General features: G+C 45.2%; 1 protein-coding gene across 7 annotated transcripts in view; it reads right to left on the bottom strand.

The window, feature by feature from the left end:
- Positions 1-23,577, bottom strand: part of ARHGEF10L (Rho guanine nucleotide exchange factor 10 like) — a 972,373-nt gene that overhangs the window by 503,212 nt on the left and 445,584 nt on the right. For all 7 annotated transcript variants that reach the window (XM_069610308.1, XM_069610311.1, XM_069610312.1 and 4 more), the window contains 3 exons: positions 8,860-8,954; positions 8,450-8,551; positions 5,126-5,286 (listed from right to left, as the gene is read on the bottom strand). In XM_069610308.1, coding sequence (XP_069466409.1) covers positions 5,126-5,286; positions 8,450-8,551; positions 8,860-8,954 — 358 coding nt within the window. The remainder of the gene's footprint in view (positions 1-5,125; positions 5,287-8,449; positions 8,552-8,859; positions 8,955-23,577) is intronic.

The following is a 23,577-nucleotide window of genomic DNA, read 5'->3' as shown; positions in this document are numbered from 1 at the left end:
TGTCTCCCTTCCAAATTCCCTTCTATACACTCCTTACTAGGCCAAATATTAAAGCTGCCTAAGGCAAGTTTCCAACCACCATTACAGGCTGAATATGAGCCAGCCACATATACAGATCAAACAGTGCTTAATTTGTAAAAAACAAATGCTATGGCCTAAATATTTTGTAGCACTCTTGTGACACTGCCGGTGGGCATCACTGCTGCCACCACCCATAGCTGCTCCCCACAGAGTCGACATATTTGGGGTTAGACTACAGCTTGCACCTGCTCATTGTGGTTGATGGATGCACTCAGACCTACAGATAAGAGGTGTATTGGCCACTTCTACTCCCTAAAAATAGGCAAATACTCCCAAAAAATAAAAAAAACAGGGAGTACAAATACTCCCAATACAAAATGTGAAATGGACACATATGAGCTGGTGCCCCTGCTTTCACCTAAACAGTTCTATGGATGTGTTTGGACCCATAGTTTATGTAATACCACAGTAAGAAAAGACTATAATTACGGAAGAGGTCAAATGGATCTTTTAATGTGCATTAGTACCCGGCACGCGCGGCTGAACAGGAATACTGTGTGGTGATTGGCTCATTTGCGAGCCATACCACACTGTATTCCCGTCCACGCCTTGCGTGCCGGCTACTCTGTTTTCGGCGAGGGGCATGGCAGCCTCTCAGCCAATGAGGAGGCTCGAAACGGGGCCATCCCCGCTCCAAGCCTCCACACAGCTGGAGGCTTCCATCGTCCCCCGCCAGAGACCGCGGTACGTTTTATTTATTTTTTTCTTCCTCCCCATCCCCTCCCTTCCGCCCTCCCGACCCCACTTATCTTCTTTTTTCTTCTGCTCTTGGAAGCAAACACGCTGGGAACACTTCTGTTCCCAGCGCGTCCGCTCCCGATGGCCGCCATGGAAAAGGAAAATGGACTACGTTTTCCCTTTCCATAGCGGCGGGCATTTATTTTGCCGTTTTTTCTTTTTTTTCTGTTCCGAAACGTGTTTCAGAACAGAAACAAATGCCATTAGCACCCTGATCCAACGGGCCGGGGTACTAATGGCAATAAGACCCTCAGCGGCGGGCCAATACCGCCGCAGGTAATGCCTGGGGGCTTCCTTAAGGCCCCGGGTATTACCTGGGGCGGTATTGGCCTGCCGCCTCGGGTCTTATTGCCACATGATTATCTTGGTGAAAAGACTTTTCGCATAAAAACCTTTCCATTTTACAGTTGAAGATATGTTTACTTGTTTATAAAATACTCCCATTGGGAACGGGACTCATGTGTTTATGCCCTAAAAAAATCCTTTTACTCACAAATTTCAAAAATAGGGAGTAAAATCTTATCTGGAGCACTCGATGCACAGACGGTCACCACTTCATAATAAAAGCGAGACAGACACATAAACTTCACAAAAATCAAGTGTGTTTATGCCTGGAGATGATCTCGGGATGCCCAGGACAGGGAGATATACAAAAGGGCTGCAAAAAAGTTTAAAGAAGCTGTGATAGCAACAAAGAAAAGGTATTTTGATGTCAGGATTGATAAAGCACAATTCGAATTCAAGGAACTTTTCAAGATCTTGAAAGAATTAGACCACCGTGCCCTAATAAATGTGATACATCAATAAAGACTCTGTCTGGTGCCCTCTATCCAGGACGCTAGGCTCAGAAAGCTTGGTCAAATCAAAGTTAAGTTTGAGACGAGCCAGGAAATTAGTAGATCCCTAGGAGAGTATCTAGTTGCGACAGCTTGTATGATGAAAAAACAGTTTAGCGTCAACCCTATATCAGAAGCTGAACTTGCTCTGCTTATTGATAAACTTAAACCGACAAGCTGTAGGGGGATGTCCGCCCTGCAATTGTAATAAAGGCATGTACCCCCCACCCCCATTGATAGGCACATTTTGCAAGTTTGTGAATGCATCCTTTAGAGAAAATTCTGTTCCAACTTCCCTCAAGAATGCCTGCATCACCCCTTTATAGAAAAAACAGGTTTGTGTCCAGAAAAGCCAGGTAATTACCAGCCTATTACTAACACAGCATTTCTACTGAAAATTGTGGACCGAGTGGCATATACACAAATCACAGCAGATTTGAAAGCCCAGGGGATCCTAAATAAACGGCAGTCGGGTTTTAGGCAGGGCTGTGGGACAGAAACAGCTATGCTCAATCTTAAATCCAGGCTGTTACAGATTATGGATAAGTGGCAGACCGTGATGCTTATGCTCCTGGACCTGTCTGCGGTCTTTGCCCTGGTGGAGTTAATGTTGGCCAAGTTAAGGGAAGTAGCAGGTTTTTCAGAGAATGCAGTCTTGTGGATAAGCTCTTTCCTGAGTAATCGCTGGTGCAGAGTCTCCAGCAGGGATGCGGAAGCACAACCGACCCTGTTGACATATGGTGTGCCTCAGGGGGGGCCTGCTCATCACCTTCCTTATATAATATATTTACTGTGCCTTTCTTTGATCTTTTGGAAGAAAATGGTGTTGGCTTCATGAATTATGCGGATGACACTCAATGTGTCATGCCATTGCTGGGTATCCACCACGATGATGAAAAAAAAAAACAGTCAATAAAATCTATGAACTCATGCAAACGTGGATGGTAAGTAATGGTCTGGCTTTGAACAAGGAAAAGACCGAGTCGATGGTGATTGGTACTGAAGGGAGAATACGTAAATTGGGAACAGATTATTTTCACTTTCGTGTGGCAGGTCATGATATCAAGACCAAAGAAAAAGTTAAAACTTTAAGGGTCTATTTAGACCAACATTTGAATATGAAGGCATGCGTCAGTGGTTTAGTCTCCTCCACTGCCTATTATATTACATTGCTGGCACAGCTCTGCCCTTATATCTCCCAAGCCAACTGTGAGACGGAAGCAAGAGCTATTATAGGGTCAAAAATGGACTACTGTAGTAGCCTGCTAGTGGGCATATCTAAATCAGAATATCCCAGTTTACAAACCTTGCAAAATAATGTGGTTAGACAAATGTTTGGTCTCAAGAGGAGAGATCATGTGTCTGAGGTGATACACAATTTGCATTGGCTGCCAATAGAGGCAATAATTGAATTCTGCCTCTTATTGACCACTCACAGGTGTCTGATGGGATCAAGTCCTTCATATCTGATGAAGTACTGGTCAAGAAATCCAGTACTAGTTTATTGAGATCAAACAACACGAATCAGCTCAAAATTCCAACCTGTAAACTGGCATTAGTTATGAAATGCGCTTTCTCTTTGGCTGCTCCAAGGGCATGGAATGCCATCGCTCCAGACGTTAGAGAAACTCGATCCACTGCTATGTTTCAATAAAAGCTAAAGACCTTTTTGTTCAGATAATTTTTCGGTTGAAGCCACTTGCTAGCGGTTATCATGATCTGTGTGGGTATGACACCATGTACCCTTGGCTGTGCTGGTCTTCCCAGTTGTATGTCTGTTTGTGCCCGTAAGCCACGGGGTCATTTGGTGCACATTATAAATATGTTAAAGTAAAGTAAAAGTACTGGGGCTCAAAGATAAGTGCCAAGGCTAAGCCCTGGCAAATAGCCCCACAAGTTAAATCACTGAGATATCACAATTTAAGCAAAACACAATGACCAGCACCAAAGTGCCTGCACTTGGGCTCCTCATTCAGACATTTCGTAAGATCACGATTTCCACTGTAATATTCAGAATACTGACCTCTTCGTACTTATGCCACATTCCAAAAACTCAGGCACCTAGAACGCAATAAAGGAGGAGGTAGATGCAGTTTGAAACCCCACATAACCTACTGCCAACCACTATGGCAGAGCATTAGTCAAAGAAAAGCCAACAATACTCTTGTAGACACCACCCATCATTTCTGTTTCTTCTTCCAGCCACATTAACATTCTTCAGTTAATTCATCCAAACCCCTATACTTGACGGCACATGTACACCATGAAGAACACCCCGATGGTTCCCTGTTCTCCTAACTAGCTTACCACCCCAAACACAGGACTAGGGGGCCATTCTGTGTGACTTATAACAGCGTTTAATTCATTTATGAACAATCCGCTGTTGTAAACACATTATAATCTAATGATCCACACCTTTACAAGAAGCTTACGCAGGCCTACATAACTTAACTGTACTCTGCTGAAGGACTTCCACAATACGAACACTGTAGACATGCCCAGGAAATTCTCATAGTCCTCAGTGCACATACAACCCAAAATACCTTATCTTCATGGACACCAGTGACCTTTTCCTAATATGTGTCATCAGTTCCATCAGAAGCAGAACCAACATGAGAATCCTCACTCACATCTTTAAGATCCCGTTCTACTGTCCTATCACACAGTTCCACGCCACCAAGCCAATAGACGCCAAGCAGCACCATGTCTTGCATGATACCTTGCACCAGTCCTGACTTTTAACTTTGTTTGCTAGGTCCTGTAGGCCCATATGTACATGCACTAGAAGGTCATCCAACACTATTTGTTCTACCTTTTGAATTCTGGAACATGCCGTTTTTTTCTCTCTCCCATTTTAAAATTTAGGAAAATGACAAGTCCTAGCATTCCAGGAAAACACAACTCTGCATGGGCTTCGTGCACACGGCAAAGGGAATCGTGATAGCTCTACTTCAACAGGCCAACAGCACAGACTCCCACGTAACAGCACAGACGATGCAGGCCAATGTGCGCTCCTCGCCACTAGAACTAGAGACGGCAGTGGCGCGATGTAATATACATTTTGAAATTTTTAAAAGAAGCCACAACGTGAATTCTTCTAAACAAAAAGTAGCACAACTTTTTTCTTTCTTCCTTTAAGCTTTATCCATCCTTTTCCTATCTTCAGATTACGATTTGGGGAAATTCGGTTATAAGAAACCCTTAACAGATGATGATGCAATAAAAAACAACTTCCTATTTTTTTTTTTTTTTTACTAAAGTCAGTAAAATCTAAGATTTCCTCATTACAGAATTTTCCCCCAGCTACAGCATTTGTAGTAATCAGCTTTTTCTTTGAGAAACATCGGAGCTGCACCACATCTTGCCTGCAACTGAGATGTTGACTTTGGATCAGAAAAGTAACTCATTGAACTAGTTGTGCCACTAAGAAACAGGTACAATAGTTATCTCGGTGGTGCCTCTAAATGTACCTTGGGTACCCGAGATTTGGGCTGCTCCGCTTCAGGCTTGAGCTCCCCACCGGAGTCTTCACTGTAGCTTTCAAATTCACTGGAGCTCCAACCCAAGTCTTCGTGGTCTGGTGGACCTCCGTCGCGGTGAACATTCTCATAAATCATGCCACCGGCCATGCCTGCAAAAGATGGAGAGCAATACTATGTGTGAGTCGGTAGCTTTGTAGCCCATAATATGGGCTTCTTTAGGGGCCCAGGTGAAACCAGTGGAGTGTACCACATCTGTGTACGGAGCCCGCTCTGCCAGATTTAAGCTATTAATATGGGCTTCTTTAGGGGCCCAGGTGAAACCAGTGGAGTGTACCACATCTGTGTACGGAGCCCGCTCTACCAGATTTAAGCTATTATTCCAGATGAGGTGGTAAGTAAGTGCCTGGCAAATGCCTATTTAATACCTCTACAAAAGCCAGAACTCTTGACGTTGACAATGCTTGTTTTTAACAGGACTTCAGGGCAACGATCAAGTGACTGAAGGCGCACTCGGCTAAAGCATTTTCATTATTATAATTATAATTGTTCTTTTATAACACGCTTAAAACCAGCGAGTGGTTTCTAAGCACGGGATCAGGATCTGAAAATGTGTTGCGCTGCAATGACTTGCTTCCAAGACAAACACGTTGACCCTGAGCTATCCTTCCTCACAAAGTTGCACATTTACAACTGCAATTAAGCCATTCATTCTAAGCAGTTTGCTTCAAAATAACACTGGCCGGCCAAAGTTGGATATTACGGCTCAAAAGAAATAGCTTAACAAGAATTCAGGAGGATATATTTTGGTCGGGGAGAGGGATGATAGGGCTGTGAAAGGTCATTGGGTTTAGAATGGCCGTGGGCAGTCAATGGGTGGGGAAATAGCCCAGAAAATATCCACAAGCCCTGTTTCCCTTCCTAACAGGTCATCTCTCTCTCCTAGATGTACTCCATTGCAATAGCTTTGGCTAATAGGTGGTGCTTTCCATCATCTAATAGACAAAACTAAAAAGGTTGCTAGTATAATGGTATTAAGTCGAGATACATCAACAGTTTTGATATTGCAGAAGCAAGGTGTCATGCCATTGATAGCATGTAGGACAATGCTAGATTTCATTTGTTTGAAAAGCAAAAAAAAGAAACAGTGCAGAAATTAAACGTTCATGAGATACACTCCCTTCATGCTGCTAACTTTCAAAACCACAATCCTCAAGCAACTGCGGTGCAAAAGAAACCGAACCTTCGTTTACAGAGTAGAACGGCTTGGTTACCAGTGAACACAGGATAGAAGGCTTCATCTTAGCATGCTATTGTGTGAAAAGGGGGAATTGTACGTTTGGAGAAAACAGAAGATCTGTTGGTTTCATTTCTTTGGGGTCTATCAATTTCAAAAGAGTGTTGAAATGGAAGGTTTTAGGCTTGGAAAGACAATGGTGTTAAATGAAGCCTCCCTGCAGAGATGCTAACTTACAACAGTGTGCCAGCATTGTGCAAATATTCAAACTGTTAAAAGCTTGAAGAGTAATGTCAAGTTCTTAGCAGAGGTGAAAGGAATGCCTGTGGCCAGCATGGAGAGATCTGCATGTATTTACCTTTTACTAAGGACAAATGGTTAGAGAGATAGGGAAGGGGGAAGGTCCAGCTCAGTTGCACGGAGGAGGCATCAGTTTCAGAATTCTTTGTAGGAGGTAAAGAATGCTATCTTGATTTAAATGTTGAAGGTCTACGGGATCTTAACCTGATCACTTGGTGAATAGCAAAATGTGATGGACGGACCCAAAACCACCTGGTATCCAAATGAGACATACCGTGGGGGAGTTGCAAAAGCCCCTGCCAAGTGGAGAAAGTGATGGAGAGGATGGGGCTGCAGGGTTAACTCAGAGTGACTGTTGCAAAAAGGGAGGTGGTTGGCTACAGGGGTGGGTGTCGGTGCTAGACTACTCCGGAACACCTGGGGGGGAATAGAAATCAAGTGCAGGGAATGCAACCAACCAATGGGGTGGGAAGAGGGTGTGTAAGAAGGGGAAAGGCATGCAAGGATGGTGATTCGTTTCTTATTCTTTCAGGAAGTTGCAGGGGAGTGCAGGGAATGCAATCAACCAATGGGGTGGGAAGAGGGTGTGTAAGAAGGGGAAATGCAGGCAAGGACGTTGATTCGTTTCTTATCATTCTTTCAGGAAGTTGCAGGGAAGTGCAGGGAATGCAATCAACCAATGGGGTGGGAAGAGGGTGTTTAAGAAGGGGAAAGGTAAGCAAGGAAGTTGATTTGTTTATTATCATGCTTTCAGGAAGTTACTGAGGAAGGAGACCCGGTCCAGTACGTGTGGGCGAAACCGAGGACATGGACCAGCCACAGGAGCAGAGACTCAGAGCGGGAAAGAGGTGAATCTCCAGACTTTGGGTTCAGTCGGGATGAGGGTGGCGTGAACAGAACAGCACCTGTATGTTGAATAAAGGAACATATAAGAGAAAAGAATCCATGCCTATCGAGGGTTATTTAGTACCAAGAGGTGACACAAGTGCTCTGTGAGTGGAAACTCCGTGGGTCAGGAAGTAGCCTGTCCCCAACTTAAGTCCCTAACTTAACTGTGATGGGTTCAAGATCCAATTTCCCCTGTGGGAAAGTCGAAGTTCTCTGTGAAAGAGATTTTTAGGTGGAGCAGAAATTAAGTCAGAGTTGGATACCGTTATGTACACCACATTTCATTATGTAGAGAAAACGTACCCCAGAAATCTGACCACGAAAGTGACCAGCAAGGGATATTTGATGCTGCTCTAGAGATCCTAACCAGAGGGGTCTTTCAGGAATTGGATGCAATCGCCAATTTCTACGTAGGTGCTGTGTTTCTGGTGGGTTGGCACCTCAATCCAACCCTAGATTTGGTCCACCAAGAACATTTAGCATGTGGTGTGCCAAAGGCACATTTATGCATACAGTCATGGTGGCGAATACAAAATGGAAGCCACCATTACATGTAAAACATGTGGATTCGCCAGCTGCATTAAAAAAGTGGTAATACAAGTGGCAGCCTCACCCAATACCCACCAGTTGTAGTAGCGAGCAATCAAACATGTCTGGGCGTGTCTTCTATTCTGAAATATGTATTTGAACATTAATTCACAGTGTTTGTTGTAGTATATATTACTGCTCATCAAATATTTGCCCTAAGCACTGTGAAAGTTTAACTTGACTTGTACCGCGCTGCTTCCAAGTATTCCCATTGCATGCACTTAATACTATGAAAAGGTGTGTACCCTTTCCGCTGCCCATTTCTCTTGCACTGCTCGCGCCCACATCCACCATATTCCTACCGTAATGATCAGGGTCCAGATGGTCGCAAGGGACGTCATCGTATATGATGCCATCATCGGCCACTGAAGAGCGAGAGTGGCGATCACCAAGGGGAGCAGTGCCTGGAGAGGGTACACACAAGTCATGCAATCAAAAGGCGGGAAATTGCATGAACACACAAGAGAAAAGTGTACCCAGCCAAACTCCCTCTGTTGACCCTCCGCGGTCCATTTTCACAACATTTTATTTGTGCAAAACGTGACTGTTTTTGTAAGGATTATTTGCAGGAAAACCCCAAACCCAACTGAACCTAACCTAGATTACCTTTGCATATGACAACAGCAATCCCTGAGATGGGCCTCAAGGATAGATGAGGCCCTCTTCTGTCTTGCATAATCTACCCATACAAGCCCATTTACACACAACTTACCTCGCCGCCGTAAGCTGCGTTTCTTCAGGCTCAGGGTGCGTACCCCCTGTGTCGCATCATCCACGGTATCCCCATTGCTCACCACGGCTGTAGACCTAGAGTGAAAAAAGACAGATCAGGTACGGTATCAAGGCCCCTAACCAGGTAACTTCTCCACAAGCCCGTCAAAATATGGGGGACAGCAACATGGAAACACGAGCATGGACAATTAATTTCAGAGGAAGGAGAGCTTGCCCAGGCCAATGATGCATGACTACGCACCAAGTGCGGCAGACTGAATCTCTGGCAGTTCCACCTGGCATACATTTCACACAACTCCCCAAGGGAGAAGAAAGTCATGCTCACAAAAGGCTCCCAATGCAACATTATCAAGATTGCATGAGATTGCAATGTACCTATTGGACATCACTGGATCAGAGTGGGAAACATGGCTATTCACTTGCATCCTCCGAACATAGACAGCGGATAATCTCCACCTACCTAGGATCACAAAAGGTCCAAAGATCAAGAACTCTCCACCCACAAAAGTCACTCACTTCTTGTGTTCACTACTCCGTTGCTAAAGTGACCATAAACTGTGCAATGCCATCTTACAAAAACCATAACTCACCCTCCACCATTCACTGCACATAATACCACATATTCCAACACATTTGACTTGTATATAACCACACTTGTTTCAGGACCTGAGTAACAAAAGCACCAAAGGAAGTAGTGACCCAATCTGGCTAGAACCACTTTAAATGTGATGAGGGCCACAAAAAAACCTACAAACAAAACGACACAATATTAGGTGTAATGAGCAGTGCCTGCTGATGGCAGAGTTCGGATTGTATGATGGATTGGGTGCAGCAAGCGTTTCTTTAGAAACCATAGCTGTAGATTTTTTTGGAGTTTCTTATTTTGTGCTGCAGCCATAAATTCCCCTTCTGAAATGTTTCTCTTCCTTCCTTGCTGATCGTTCCAAGTCTCTCTTCCTTTCCCCATTTATCTCTGCCCCTTGTCCTCCAACTTGTGGAGTCCCTCTGGAATCTGCTCTTTCTCCCACTCTCTTTTAATATTTATATTCTGCTTTTGATCTCCTTGATACACTCCTTTGGGTTTCGATGTTATTCTTATGCTGAAAACACCCAGATTCTGATGCGCCTTGATTTGGTGCAGTTATCAACAGCTGCCGAGATTCCCTTTTGGCTACCTCGGTCTGGATGGGCGCGAACTGGCTCTGGGTCAATGGCAACAAGACCAAGGTCTTGGTCGTTGTGGCTTCACCTGAGACTCCTCTCTCGTCAGCCGATTTCTGGCTGCCAGATCTGGGCATCTGCCAAAGCCGGTCGCTGTAGTATTCTCTGTCCGTCAAGGGGTTTACTTTAACCTTCACACTATTCGTCAAGTTCTCCCCTTTCTTCCTATGGGACTTTGCTCACCGCCCACTGGTGATTTTGTCTCTGGTTGCTGGCTCATTGGATTATTACAATTCTTTATAGCTGGGCCAGCCGGCCTATCTGCTGCTGGTCCATCTCTGTTTCAGGTGTACTCAAATCGCTGCATTGGCTCCCGGTGGCCAGCCGGAATTAAGTTCACGGCCTTGTGCACCATGCTTTTTATGGTATTGGCCCCGAGTTCCTGCAGGAGAAATTTTGCCGGTACGCTCCGGCTCGCTCCTTGAGGTCAGCAAATACAGCTTTTTTTTTGGTACAACTTGTTAGATGCAACTGTGTGGGGGGGCGCTCCTTTTCTGTTGCGGCTGCACGGTTATGGAACTCTCTGCTCACGCCTCTTCATTTTACGGAGGATCATCTCAGCTTTAGGTGGGCTGTGAAAACTTGGCTTTTTGCAGCCCGATTTCTGATTTTGCTCTTCTGCTGTCTTGATCAGTCTCAGTATAGTGTTGCATTAGCGTCATGATGCCCTTTGGGGTGAGAGTTCGCGCAATATAAGTGGTATAACAGAACACTTAGCCAAAGTGTTTCGACTCTGTATATTTTCAGGTAGGTTGACCATGTCATTTGCATAATTGGCAAGTCTACACTGTAAAACCAAGTTTTGTTTGATTTCTTGAAAGCAAACTGTTCCTAAATAATTGGACCTCACTGTACAAGTAGACCTGGGAAATGATGTGGTCAAGGGTATAAATTGCAAAGGGCCTCATTTCCCAGCTTCACCACTTAACCGAAGCTTGTAATCCATGGTATCTCATTTAACCTCACTGTTGCTCACCTTCCAAAATTGGCGAACTGTTTTCAGTGTTTTCGATTTAGTTAATCGTGAAGACAATTAAAAAAAAGTCTCGCTCATGATTGATTAGACTATAGTATTGAGCCACATGACATTGTGTCCTTTAATATTGCACACCACAAAGTCATCTGTCTTGTATCCCCCTCATGGAAACACCACACGTTTTATATTGTGCCAGCATACAGAACCAAGGTGTAGAATATGAATGCACCGTGGAGAACATGGGATGGAATCCCATGCACATGTCCAATTAAATGGAATAACATGACAAATATCAGATTTGACCAACTGTAGTTTATTTCCTTTATGCATATGCTGACATTTAACTGGTTTACAGTGCTCCCAGTTCTGGCAGAAGGGTAATTGGTGCATGGAGGATAAGTGATCTGCCCAAGATACCACAACGTGGTACTTTGGTAAATATGCCAGGTGACCCCCATGTCATGAGGAACACCATACTCCACTCCAGGGCTTTGATTTTACCTTAGTTTTACATCAGTCCATTTGATTCAATTGAAGTAACCGAACACTACACATCCCAGCAAGCAGTTGATGGGGGAAGGAAAAGCCTAATCCTGGGTCTTGGTGTCCCTCCTACATGGAGTCATCTGCAACCCTAAGTGGAGGAGTCAGTATTAGAGGCCAGGTTACCCAAAGACACAGTAACTAACTTAGTCACTAGATCCCAAAATGGGGAGGCTGACTGGTCTCTCTAAAAAATTACATTTCCCAAAAAAAGAAAACTAGCCAAGCTGGTCTGTTGAGACAGCTCTTCCGGCATTGCCTTATGAGCCTGTTGGAGCCTGGTACTTGTGCTTTTGCTGTAAGGCATGAGAGGTACAGTAATACACTCCACTTGGATCAGAACACCAAACATATGAACTTAGTACTCAGTAATCAACAGCAATACCTGGCATGTGTTCCAATAGCTTGACTATGATGTGAGAACTCGGCACGTGATAATAGTACCCAGCATTTGAAGTGTTCATGGCAAATGATGCAACTACCTGGCCCGTAATGACTATCTTCCAATGTTTGGCATATGATTTGAGAATCTGCCATTTGCTAGCAATAGTTGGCATTTGATTTATAGACCTGGACATTTTATAGGAATGCCTGAAATTCAATCTGAGTGGTAAGGATACTAATAGGTTATGGCAGCACAGGGCATCTGGTTTGGGTACATGGCATCCGTTAGTCCTATCCTATTGCTCATATCGGGGTCTGGCATTTGATGTGAATGCCTGGCATGGTGGGGGCATTCGGACATTTGGTAGGAATAGCAGGCACAGGATATAAAAACCTGCGATTTCATGGTGAAGCCTTGAATTAATGCAAGTGCCTGGGCTGGTGATGGAAACGTTTGGCACATGATTTGTGAATAGGGCAATAACTGGCACGTGGGCCAAGTAAACGCACTGCAATGGAAGTATCTGTGCTTTTGGTGGCGATACCTGAACTAGGTTACAAGGGCCTGGTATTTGAATGCAATACTTAAATACCTAGCATGAGTAGACGTCATTGGATTGACTATTTGATGGGAGTAGATGGACATTCAACAAAAACACCCAAAACAGTAAACCATGTCCCTATTCAAAAACAAACAAAAAATGTGAGTTTTGCCCATGCATCCTTATGCATACATTTTTAGACAATTGAAATCGTGATGGGGGTTAGTACTTGAATGTCAGGAGTGTGTTTGGAAGTGGAGACCAGGAGACTGCTCGTTCTCACAGCAGCACTTAAGGGTGTGGTGTCAGACGTGGAGAGAGTTAACTGCTTGTAACATTGAAGCGGCACCAGAATACTCTCATTAGAATGTGTAAAGAAGTTAGATGCCCTGACACAAGTCATTGTATCCCCCCTGCACAGTCTCTGAAGTCAGTACATCACCCAAGATTTGAAGGGTTAGCCCCCGTCACCACCCAAAATGTTATTCTAGATGCACCTCTCACTAACCCTGCCACTTTTGTATTTGCTGAAAACTCAACATCAACACATGGGTCTTTTGTTTATGCGGTGGCTACGGTGATCACTGTAATTAGATCCATGGTGCGGCACGTGGCTCTCTGCTGCCTCCAGCCTTCCCCCCTCGACTTGGATCTCTTCATCCTGGGATATCTTTGCCCTCCTTTGATCTTTACTGCAACCATGCACTTTGGTAAACGCCAGATCAATCACAAAGGGTTTAGGATGACCATTGTTAACACATGGCCCTTGTTGTTCTGGTGAAATAGAGCTGCACGCTCGCTATGAACAACCCTCCCATGAATGAAGCCCAACCGGTTGGACTGGTCTGGGTGCTTGGCTTCCTCCAGGGAACACGGCTCTGCAGGTCATGTGCTGCCTAAAATCCATCACCTTCTGACTCTTAAAATAGAATAAAAAGCCATGCTTGGTGCCAACAGTTGTAGGTCCCCCCCTCGGCCTACAATTGCGGTAGCCCCGGATCCCCCACAGAAGAGACACAGACACTGGCATCTGGTCCTGGCTCTGCACGTGCACTGCTGTTCGCACACGGTGACGCCCTATTTATTGATGCAGCAGAGTTCCGTCACTCTTAATGAAGCCTCAACATACCTCTCATTTTTCATAACAAACAGGACAGAGTACACCCAAACAATTCACCCCCCCCTCCATTTGAATACAACTGTTAGACAAGGCACCTTCTTTATGCGCCCAGCACATAGTCCTTCATACGGGAGGGCCTGCTTCTCTCTTAGCTCTCATTGAGGGCATCTCCGGGTCCCGCCCGAGCTAGATCTTCCATCCTCTGCTGGCCCTGGATCGCCAGGCTCTTGAGGGATCAATTCGTCCTCAGCTTTGGCTCCCCTGGCCTCTTCTTCATTTCCAGCCCTTGGGTGGGTCCGGCCTGACCAGTCTCTCCTACCTTGCTAAAGAATCTCAGGTTCCTGGTTACTGTCACCTTGCCATTGGAAGCAATGACCATGGACCCCTTCACCCCCACCACATCCATGGGCCGTGGCTCATAGGTCAGTGAGAGCTTTCCTTACGGGTGCCGATTCGTCACCAACACCTCATCTGCTGGTGACAGATGATGAGGCTGCAAGCCTCACCGGATGTTCTCATTTTCATTCCTGGATCTCCTCCCTTCTGCCACTCTCTCATCATCAATCTTGGAGGGCTGTCTCATCTCTAGGTCCGGCAACAAACCACAAGGGCATCTCCTAAACAGTGCCTACCCCTGGGCGACTCTGGTTGCGCAGTGGACAGTCACTCTGTATTCCCTCAAGAAATGGTATAGCACCCATTTCAGGCATTGTACTGTCCACGGGCAATGCAAAACACATTGCTCAGGCTCTGAACAAACTGTTCTGCCTCTCCATTTGCACTTGGCCACACCAGAGAAATCGTCCTGTGGTGTATTGCGCACTCTCCAAACAACAAGAGTAACAGGGGATACCAGGGATATCTCAATACTGTGACCTACCCCGGATAGAACAAAAAAATACTTAACAAAGAAGGTCAGAGTACTCTCTGTGTTTATATAGTGAGCATCAATGCAACCCATCCGTCTCTGAGCGCCCATTAAATCATGGCAAAGAAGATACAATATACAGCAACATGTCTTATTACAAACATTATATTGGATAGAAACAAATTGAATTCAATCCAGTCGACACACCAACACTATTAAATATAATTTATTAACATTTCTTTGAAGAAAAAGATTATTATCGTAAAAAAACACACATCGTCAAAAGTGTTAATATTATTCAAAAGTGTAAACCAGTCCCCTCAATTCATCCATGGGCTGGTACAATATAACATTCCCATCTTAAAAACCACAAGACAACACACATGAACCATATCACATTCACTCACAAACCATTCATAAGTTCATACACATTTTACAAATAATTTTCATTATAAAAATGATTGTACTAAAAAACAAGTTTAGCAATATAAGTCCAATATTCAATATGGATCATACACACTCACTAATGAGTCAGACTTAAATATTACAATCTGGTCCGACTCTAACTAGTTACACTTGAAACTGTTTATAATTAACAGTATATTCCCCAACCCGACATGTTTCTTTCTGTGTAGATTTAAATAAACAGAAATTCTTCAGGGGTATTATGGTCCCGTATGGTCAGGTGGATAGTAGATGGAGAACAATGGAACGGATAGACTGCACTGGAACTACTCACCTAAATACAAACACAGAAAAAACAACATCAATCTGGCGCAAATGCTCAATTTATCAAATTGATCTTTATCATCTCCGTGACATTTAGTTAACGGGATGTAGATAAGGGGTGTTGAATACCCTCAATATGCCTAAACCACTACAAATATCTAGAGGACCGAAAAATCGCACTCTACCATAAATTGTGAGAAACTGTCCCTCTGGAACGGTGGACCGTTATCCAACAAAAGTTTGTTCGGTAAGCCATGCAAGGCAAATACCTTCTCCATGATTGACACAATGTGCGCAAACGAAGTGGACTCCACAAACTCCACTTCCGGATATCGTGTCCACTGATCAATGAAGACCTGAAATTGTGTGTCCCATCCTGTGGACCCAAAATCCATGTGTACTATCTCCCAGGGGCATCAACTCATTGGCATGGACTCGATGCGCAGTGCACATTGCTCAGGGGCCATTGCTTGGCACCACAGAGTTCTTCAAAAATTTGTCAACACAGCTTTCCAAGTTCGGGAACCACACCTTAAGTTTCAGGTGCACCCTGATGGTTCAATTACCTATGGGATCTTGACCGATGGAATCACTGTTTTCTGCTCTCTCAGTAGTACTCCTGACTCAGTAAAGGATATCTCATCCCTGATCCTGCACAGCTGTTAGAGCATAACACGGGCCTCCTGGGTCCATTTATTCAGTCCCATAAAGACTCCTTTCCAATCCCCCTTCTACAATGATTCTTGCAGGTGGTGGAAACACTCATCCTCACCCAACGTGTCTGCAAACTTCTGCACTAACAGAGTTTGGAGTCACTGACTCAACCAATAACTGAACTCCTCTGCCTCAGCTTCCCCTGTCTCTGGACGACTGCCATTGCCTTCCAGATGCCTCGTAGATGGTCTGCAGCATTATTTGACCCCAGGGGCGATATACTAGGCACACTCCATATTCCAACAGAGCAAGCATGCAATGCTCAATCCGAGCAGGTGATCTTGGTGACGATCCATCCATGATCGGAATGAGCGACTTGTGTTTGATGACCACAGTTACCAGTCTCCCCATAATGTATAACCTGAAATGCCGGCACCCCCATAGCACAGCCAGAGCCTCTCTATCGAAGGGTACCATTTTTCTGTCTCAGGCAGGGCTCTGCTTGCAAATGCAACCGTTCTCACATTGCCACCTGAAAATAGTTGCATCAGAACTGCACCCAAACCAAACAGGCTTGCATCCACCACGATCTCTAATGCCAGACTCGGATAAAAAAAAATGCCATGGTACTATTGGCTGTGAACACCTCAATTTCGTCAAAAGCGACTTGTTCCAGTGGAGTCCATTGCCACACTGTGTCCTTCTTGGTCAGGTTCTTCAGTGGTTACGACAACGTAGTCAAGTTCTTAATGAAACACCCAATGTACCTCACCATTCCCAGGAAGCTATGGCCTTTCTGACACTGTCCCAGGAGGCTTTGTCTCTTTGATGTCCTTCACCTTCCCTGGGTGCAGCAACACAACCCCTTCCTGAAACACAAACACAAAAAAGGCAATTCTCCTCCGGAAGAACTCACATTTGTCCTTGTGTAACATGAGACCCAGTGACTTGATACTCCCTGAGGTCTTGTTCAGCCTCTTCATGTGTTCCATTTCTGATTTAGCAAAAAACAGAATGTCGTTGCGGATATTCAAAACTCCGTCCAGGTCAGCCAACGACCCTCTAATGATGTTCTGAAACACCTCAGCTCCGACGAAACCCCAAAGCTGAGTCACTTGTATCAGTACAGGCCGCTGTGAGTTGTGAATGTTGTAATGTACCTCAACTCAGAATGCAGGGCGACTTGATACCCTTCCCTCAGATCCAACTCAGAGAAGAACCTCGCCCCCTGTAGGTCTGCTATGATGTCATCAATGGTGGGCATCAGGTGTCATTCTCGCTTAATGGCCTTGTTTGGTAGGCGCATGTCCACGCAAATGCAAACTTAATCTCGCTTCTTGGGCTTCCTTGCCACCACAATAGGAGAAACCCACAGGCTCGGGCCTTCCACCTTCTCAATAATGTCCAGCTGAACCAGATGGTCTAGCTCTTTGTCGACCTGTCCCCTCAGAGGAAACGGGATCCTCCTATGTTTTAGGGCCACTGGATGGATCAAGTCATCAATGTTAAGCTTTACAGGTTCACCCGCCAGCTTACCAATTCCCACAAACAAATTGGTAAACTACTCCAGAACAGTATGAATGTCTTCTACATACACTTTGTAGGAGAAACTCAAAATCTTCAGCGCTGCTACCGCAGTGCAGCTCAGCAAGTGTGTTTGCTGATGTCCGTGACGGAAAATCTTGCTTTAATGGTGTTAATTCCATGACCAACCTTCGAGATGAATGCCCCTTTTAACGGAACGGGTCTGTCCCCACCAAATGTGAAAATTGGAACCCTTGGGTGGCTCATTTCTGGAGGACCAGGCAGCACATCATAGTGTTTCAATGACATCACATTAAGAGGTGTCGGTGTCAACCAGTACAGGCATCTCAGACCCATTGATAATGACCACGCATTTTGGCTGTCTCCTCTTATTGGCTCATATACACTGGAGATGAAGAAGACATCGTCATCCTCCTCGACTCTGTGGTCCCTTTGATCCTCCTCTTGATCCAGCTGGGCCACATTCAGGGGACGCCTTTGGACAAATGAACCCATTCTGACAGGGCCTCTGGGCATCAACACAAGGTTTGGAGCACAGCACATGTGCGCAAAATGGTTAGGAATGGCACACCTTCCGCATGTGCGTCCCTACACTGGGCACTGAGCCATGTGTGAGGTCATACCCAGGACATAGCAGGCACAGTTACGCCATGTCGGTCCTTTCTCCTTGCGAGGACCCACACTGCTCCTCGCCATCATGGATCCTTGTTGTCGCCCTACCGCACACACTTAGTCGATCTTTAGAGTACGTATGGTTGCATCCATCTTAGACACCCTAGTGTCTGCCAACTCATGTGAGCAGCCCATCTTGAGAATGCGTGCCAGGGTTAAACTATGCTCCCTCAGCAACTGTTGTCACATTTTGCCTGACACACAGCCTTGAAATCAACTGCTGGCGGACCATGCGCTCTTCATCGCCCCACGCAACGTGAATGCCAGCTTCTGCAGCCTGCCCAGGGAAGTGTCAAGAGCATCATCGTCCTTTTGTTTATCTGTGCACATCACACATCTTTCGTAGTCCAAATTGACTTACGGCATGAAATATTCTCTCAAGACGTGTTTCGATGACATGTAAGAGTCATCAACTGACCATAATATTTTTAATAGTTTGTGCACAGCAGGACCTGCAGTGCAGACCAAAGTCGACACCTTCATCTCATCATTCACCTCTCCCATGGCTTCTTTGAAATACATCTCCAGGCCCTCTAGCCATAGATTCCACCTTGGGCCTAGATTGGATGGTGCACTGGACACATCAAACCCCGGCATCAGAGCCAAAGAACCATGCTGTCTCTGCCTCTGGACACCTGCCCGGGCTTCAGCCGCTGCTGTAGGGCCATTTCCCTGGCCTCCACCCATGACTCTGCCCCCACCAGCAGACCAACTTTATGTAGAGGGCACAAGCACCATCTCAAAATTTTGAGGGCCACAACTCAGCGGCATGTGCCCCTTTTAGTGCCAGCACACTGCGGTGGATCCACAGCCAGAACAGAGAAAACAAACACTCCACCACTCTTCATAGGCTTCACCAGGGTCAAATAAATGTTCTGCACACGATGGGTGACAGACGCCAAAACACTGTCCTAAACCCCTTCAGATGAGAGAGAGATTAAAGAAAGCAAGAAGAAGTAAAGAAAGACAAATTCCTCTTTTTTTAATATTTTTTTTGAAATGTCACTTCGCTCACAGGTGCTCTAAAAATTCACCTTAGATGCGCACATGTACTCCCCAGAGAAGCCGCAATGTTTAGATGGCGGGCGGTCCAGGGTATGCCTCACCTACGTATATACAACAGCACTGCGGCTGAAGCGTGTCTCCTGACGTCGCTATGGATGCCTGCAACCATCGGGAATCACCACCGCCATCCCAAACAGGTAAGCCCTCATCAGCGACCCCCTCGTCGCCTTCGTTGTAAGCCCCCCCCACAGCCTAGAATTGCGGTATCCCCAGACCACCCACAGAAGGCACAGAGACACTGGCGTCTGGTTCGGGCTCCACGTGTGCACTGCCGTCCCATTTATTGATGCAGCCGAGTTACGGCACCAGATTCCCAATTGTGTTAATAGCTGTGTCTCTTTTAAAGGGAAAATATTTGGGGCTTAAGAGCAAAGGCATGGACAACCTACAGGGTGCATTGAATGGGAAGATGAGTATCAACACTTCTAAACTGGACTGCTATACGTACTTCTAATAAGTAATGCAGGTACCTCTCTTTATGCACTGGGTAAGCGCTTCTTCACAGTGTTCTGTTATTGTAATGTTACACAAGTAGTCCTCAACAGAGCTGCTAATTTAAGGTAACCCACAGGCACCACCCATGAAGGAAATTATACTACTCACTAGATGCACCCATCATATCATGCACCAAAAGCTGCCTCACTCTGCGTTCTATGTGGGCGAGGGTCACGAAGTCAGGAGTGTGTGTGTTTTTTTTTTTTAAATATATATATTCATTTTCTCTCTCTCTCTCTCTCTCTCTCTCTCTCTGTCTGTCTCTGACAAGCGAAGTCTATTGAATGTTGCTTTTGATACAATTGTTGGGCGAGGCAGAATGGATGCTCTAGAACCCATAAATATACAGGCCCTGACCAAATCTACTTGTCCACATCAGATAGGCCGGTCTGTTCTATGCTCTACCGGTCTAGCGGACCTTTTTCCTTATACCATCATTGCGCTACCCACCCCTGGAACAGTGGTCAGCCAATGGCATCAGACACCACCAGTGTTTCAGTCCCATTCCCGTTTGGCAAAGGAAGCACCATTTCAGCCTGCCTCACGCCACTGCACGTCTAAGTGCCACCCTGCACGCTGGGCCGGCTCTAGGATTTGAAGGGCCTGGGTGGCAAAAGATGTATGGGCCCCTTTTATTTGCATCGCAGAAAATTATGTCACAAAATGAGTCATTAATATCCGTTGGGATCAAATAAACTGATGGGCAATATCTGAATGTTAACTGTTAACATTACGGTTGTAGCAATATCAGGAGTGAGGCTTATTTTGAGTAGCTGACCGAGTGAGCTGAGGCATTTGTAGAGATGGGTACCTCAAAATAAAGTGCTGCAACGACGAAAAGCAGGACAAAGAGTAATGACCCGTAAGTAACCCAAACCTTCCTAATGTGAACGCACACTACAAGGATGTAAGGGCAGGGATTGGCCCTGGGCCAGACAGTGCAAAGTGCTTTTGCTGCAGGTTAGTGCAATTGTAACACAGCCGATTTACAGGAAAGGTAGCGAGTCAGTCAGAGTAAGCAATTATACATGTCTTCAAATGTTATCAATGAGGCTCAAGTCCAGAAATAAGCTTGAGGCATCATTAACATACACACAGGCACTGAAGTGAAATACACACATGTAATTCAACTGGGCTTTCTTAGTAGAAGAAAATTCAAAGTAGAAATGAGCATGGTCTTTCACAAAATGAATCAATAACCGCAAAAAGAAAAGAGAAACAGCTAGAGGAGATTTTCCTAGAACACTGCTGGCAACGTATAAAAGGTGAGCACCCTTTTACCCCAAAAATCTATATTGAAATATTATATAGAAAGCAAAATACCAATACAAGACGTGTGTTTTGAATACACTTTCATGTGGTTTTGTGGATGCCCTGAGAGCTTGAGGAACCGGGTTCAAATCATGGTGGGCGCAAACAAGCTTTTTTGCATCCTGGCCTCAAAAACACCCAAGGAGGCTGGAGGTAGCACTGTAAAAAAAGTGGGCAGATGCTGCCAACACACGTCATCTCAACTTGTACTCTGAAAATCAGCACTGTGCCAGGCAGAAGATCTTCAGTCCAGAAACCTCTCTTCCCACATCCATGGACCTGGTAAATCATCACAACAAATGTGCCCCCTGATCCTTTGCCCTCCTCACCATGACATTTGGCTTTCAACAATACTCTATTTTATAAAGAGGACTTGAAAGTACACGCATCATAACTAAAGTAATACAGTAATATAGGAATCCTTATAGAAATATGTTAAACAACAAGAGTACAACAGTTGTGTTATTTTCACCCCATCTTGAAGACTACAAATAACAGAATGCAATTGCACAGAATTATACAAAATGGCTTGTAGGTTGTCTTTCAACACATAAGCATAACACAAGATAACGTGAAATGGTAACCTTTTGCATCGTTTGACATAGGCATGCTTTATATGATGCAAGTGAAATGTGACACCCTCTGAAAAAATATGTATTTAACACACCAAAAGCGGACATATAAATACTGAGATAGTGCAACTCTTTTTGTCAGCATATCTTAACTGTCTTCAAAGAAGACAGATTTGGGCGACTAGTTTTTCTGTAAGTGCTTTCAGAATAAAATGTCCGTTTTCACCCCCTTATCCAAAACAGATGTTCTTAAATGGCCCATTACTTAAACAAAGCTGTGAGGCCCCACAGGTCTGATTGGCTGCTGGGGAGGTATTTTTCTCTAGAAGCGTGTCACAGGGGTTGGGCGCTGACAGCACAGCCTTTCTAAAACAGACACAAAGAAAGGCCCTGTAGCTGGAAGCAACCCACCCCTCGTCACGTCTTATACTCACAGCAGCAGGTAGCTGTGGGGCCTTCAAGAGTGCAGGGTCCTGGACAACAGCACAGATTGCCATGCCTCGGGACGACGGCACAGATTGCCCATGCCTCGGGCCAGCTCTGCCTGCATGTTCTCTCTACAAGAAGGGGAGCTAGTGGGAAAAGACGTTCCACGCCATGCCCAAGTGCTTCATGGTGCCCTTTAAGACTTCCGCACATCGGCACCTACTTAATAAAAGCTCCTGTTCTCTGCACATGGTGATGAAGATCAAGACCTCCCACCAAGGATGCCTGCAGGCTATTGGTGCACCTGCACTTAAATCAGTGATGTAAATAGAAATAAATAGAGAAGTGCAGGTACTCAACAATCTAGGCTTTGCATGTACCAGCTCTGCTCTTTCACCATGGACAACACACAGATCATAGTCTCACCCTCAGTAAAGACCTTGGGGGTGTACCTCGATTCCACACTTTCCATGAGACGCCAATTCAGCACGATTGCCTCCAAGGCTTTGTTCACCACAAAGATGATCAACGCAGTCAAACCCTACCTCTCTACCCAGAACTGTCTTTCAATAGCCAGAGCCACCATAGGCGCTAGACTCGACTACTGCAATGTGCTCTTTGCGGGTACCTCTGTTAAAAATCTGAACAGGCTACAAATCATTCAGAAAACTGTGCTCCAAGCAGCCTTGAACATCCCCAAGGGGGAACACATCTCCAATGCCAGAACGCATCACCTTCAAGACCCTAACCTTAAAACACAAATGCCTCTCCCTCACAGCCCCATCCTATCTCTCAGAGAAAGTAATCAGAGCCAGCTCCTTCAAGCCTGAACAATCCCACTATTTCAACCAACTGAACATCCCCACCTTCAAAAGGGCTAAAGCTGGTGGTACTAGCTTCCCCTCCATAGCTCCAAATCAATGGAATGCTCTCCCAACTATCCAAAGGAATAAGACCTCGCACCTCTCCTTCCGCATATACCTCAAAATGGGGCTCTTCAACTAGCCCACACTGCACATTGGGCTCACCAGTTTGTTTCTTGCAGCAGGTTCACCTATAAACCCACTGAACCGTAGAGCTCACTACCCTCTTTAATACCGATCGTTAACCGCTACCTGTCTGGTATTCGGTTCCCTGTAACCACGAACCACAGACAGGCTGTCATGATTTGTAACTAAGTGAGCCTTTCGTGTAACAATGCCACAATGCCCTTGGGCTGCCTTGTGCACTTTATAAATGCAAAACATAATTAAAATAAAATAAATACCGGGGCTCAGCCTGCAAGAATCTTAACATCACTCTGACGCAGGAACCCGGCCGAGGCTCTTTGGCCCATTTCAGATGACCTCACACTGTTTGTAGTTCTACATTTGTCTCACTTTCTATATGTGTCTCACTCTCCATTTGTGTCCATTTATATTTGTCTCTCTGCTCAACCCCCACTCTAGTCATCTTCTCACCCCTTCTTAAACTTTCAGTTTAAGTCATTATTTCTCAGCCTGGGTCTTGGAGGTATGATGTGCTGAAAAGTTTTTATTAATCAAAGTGTATTTGTTTATTTACAAAGTTTAATAC

This window comes from Ambystoma mexicanum, chromosome 8 (assembly GCF_040938575.1).
Source record: "Ambystoma mexicanum isolate Mex_15411 chromosome 8, UKY_AmexF1_1, whole genome shotgun sequence".
Classification (NCBI taxonomy): Eukaryota; Metazoa; Chordata; class Amphibia; order Caudata; family Ambystomatidae; genus Ambystoma; species Ambystoma mexicanum.
This window is presented reverse-complemented; position numbering and strand designations above follow the sequence as displayed.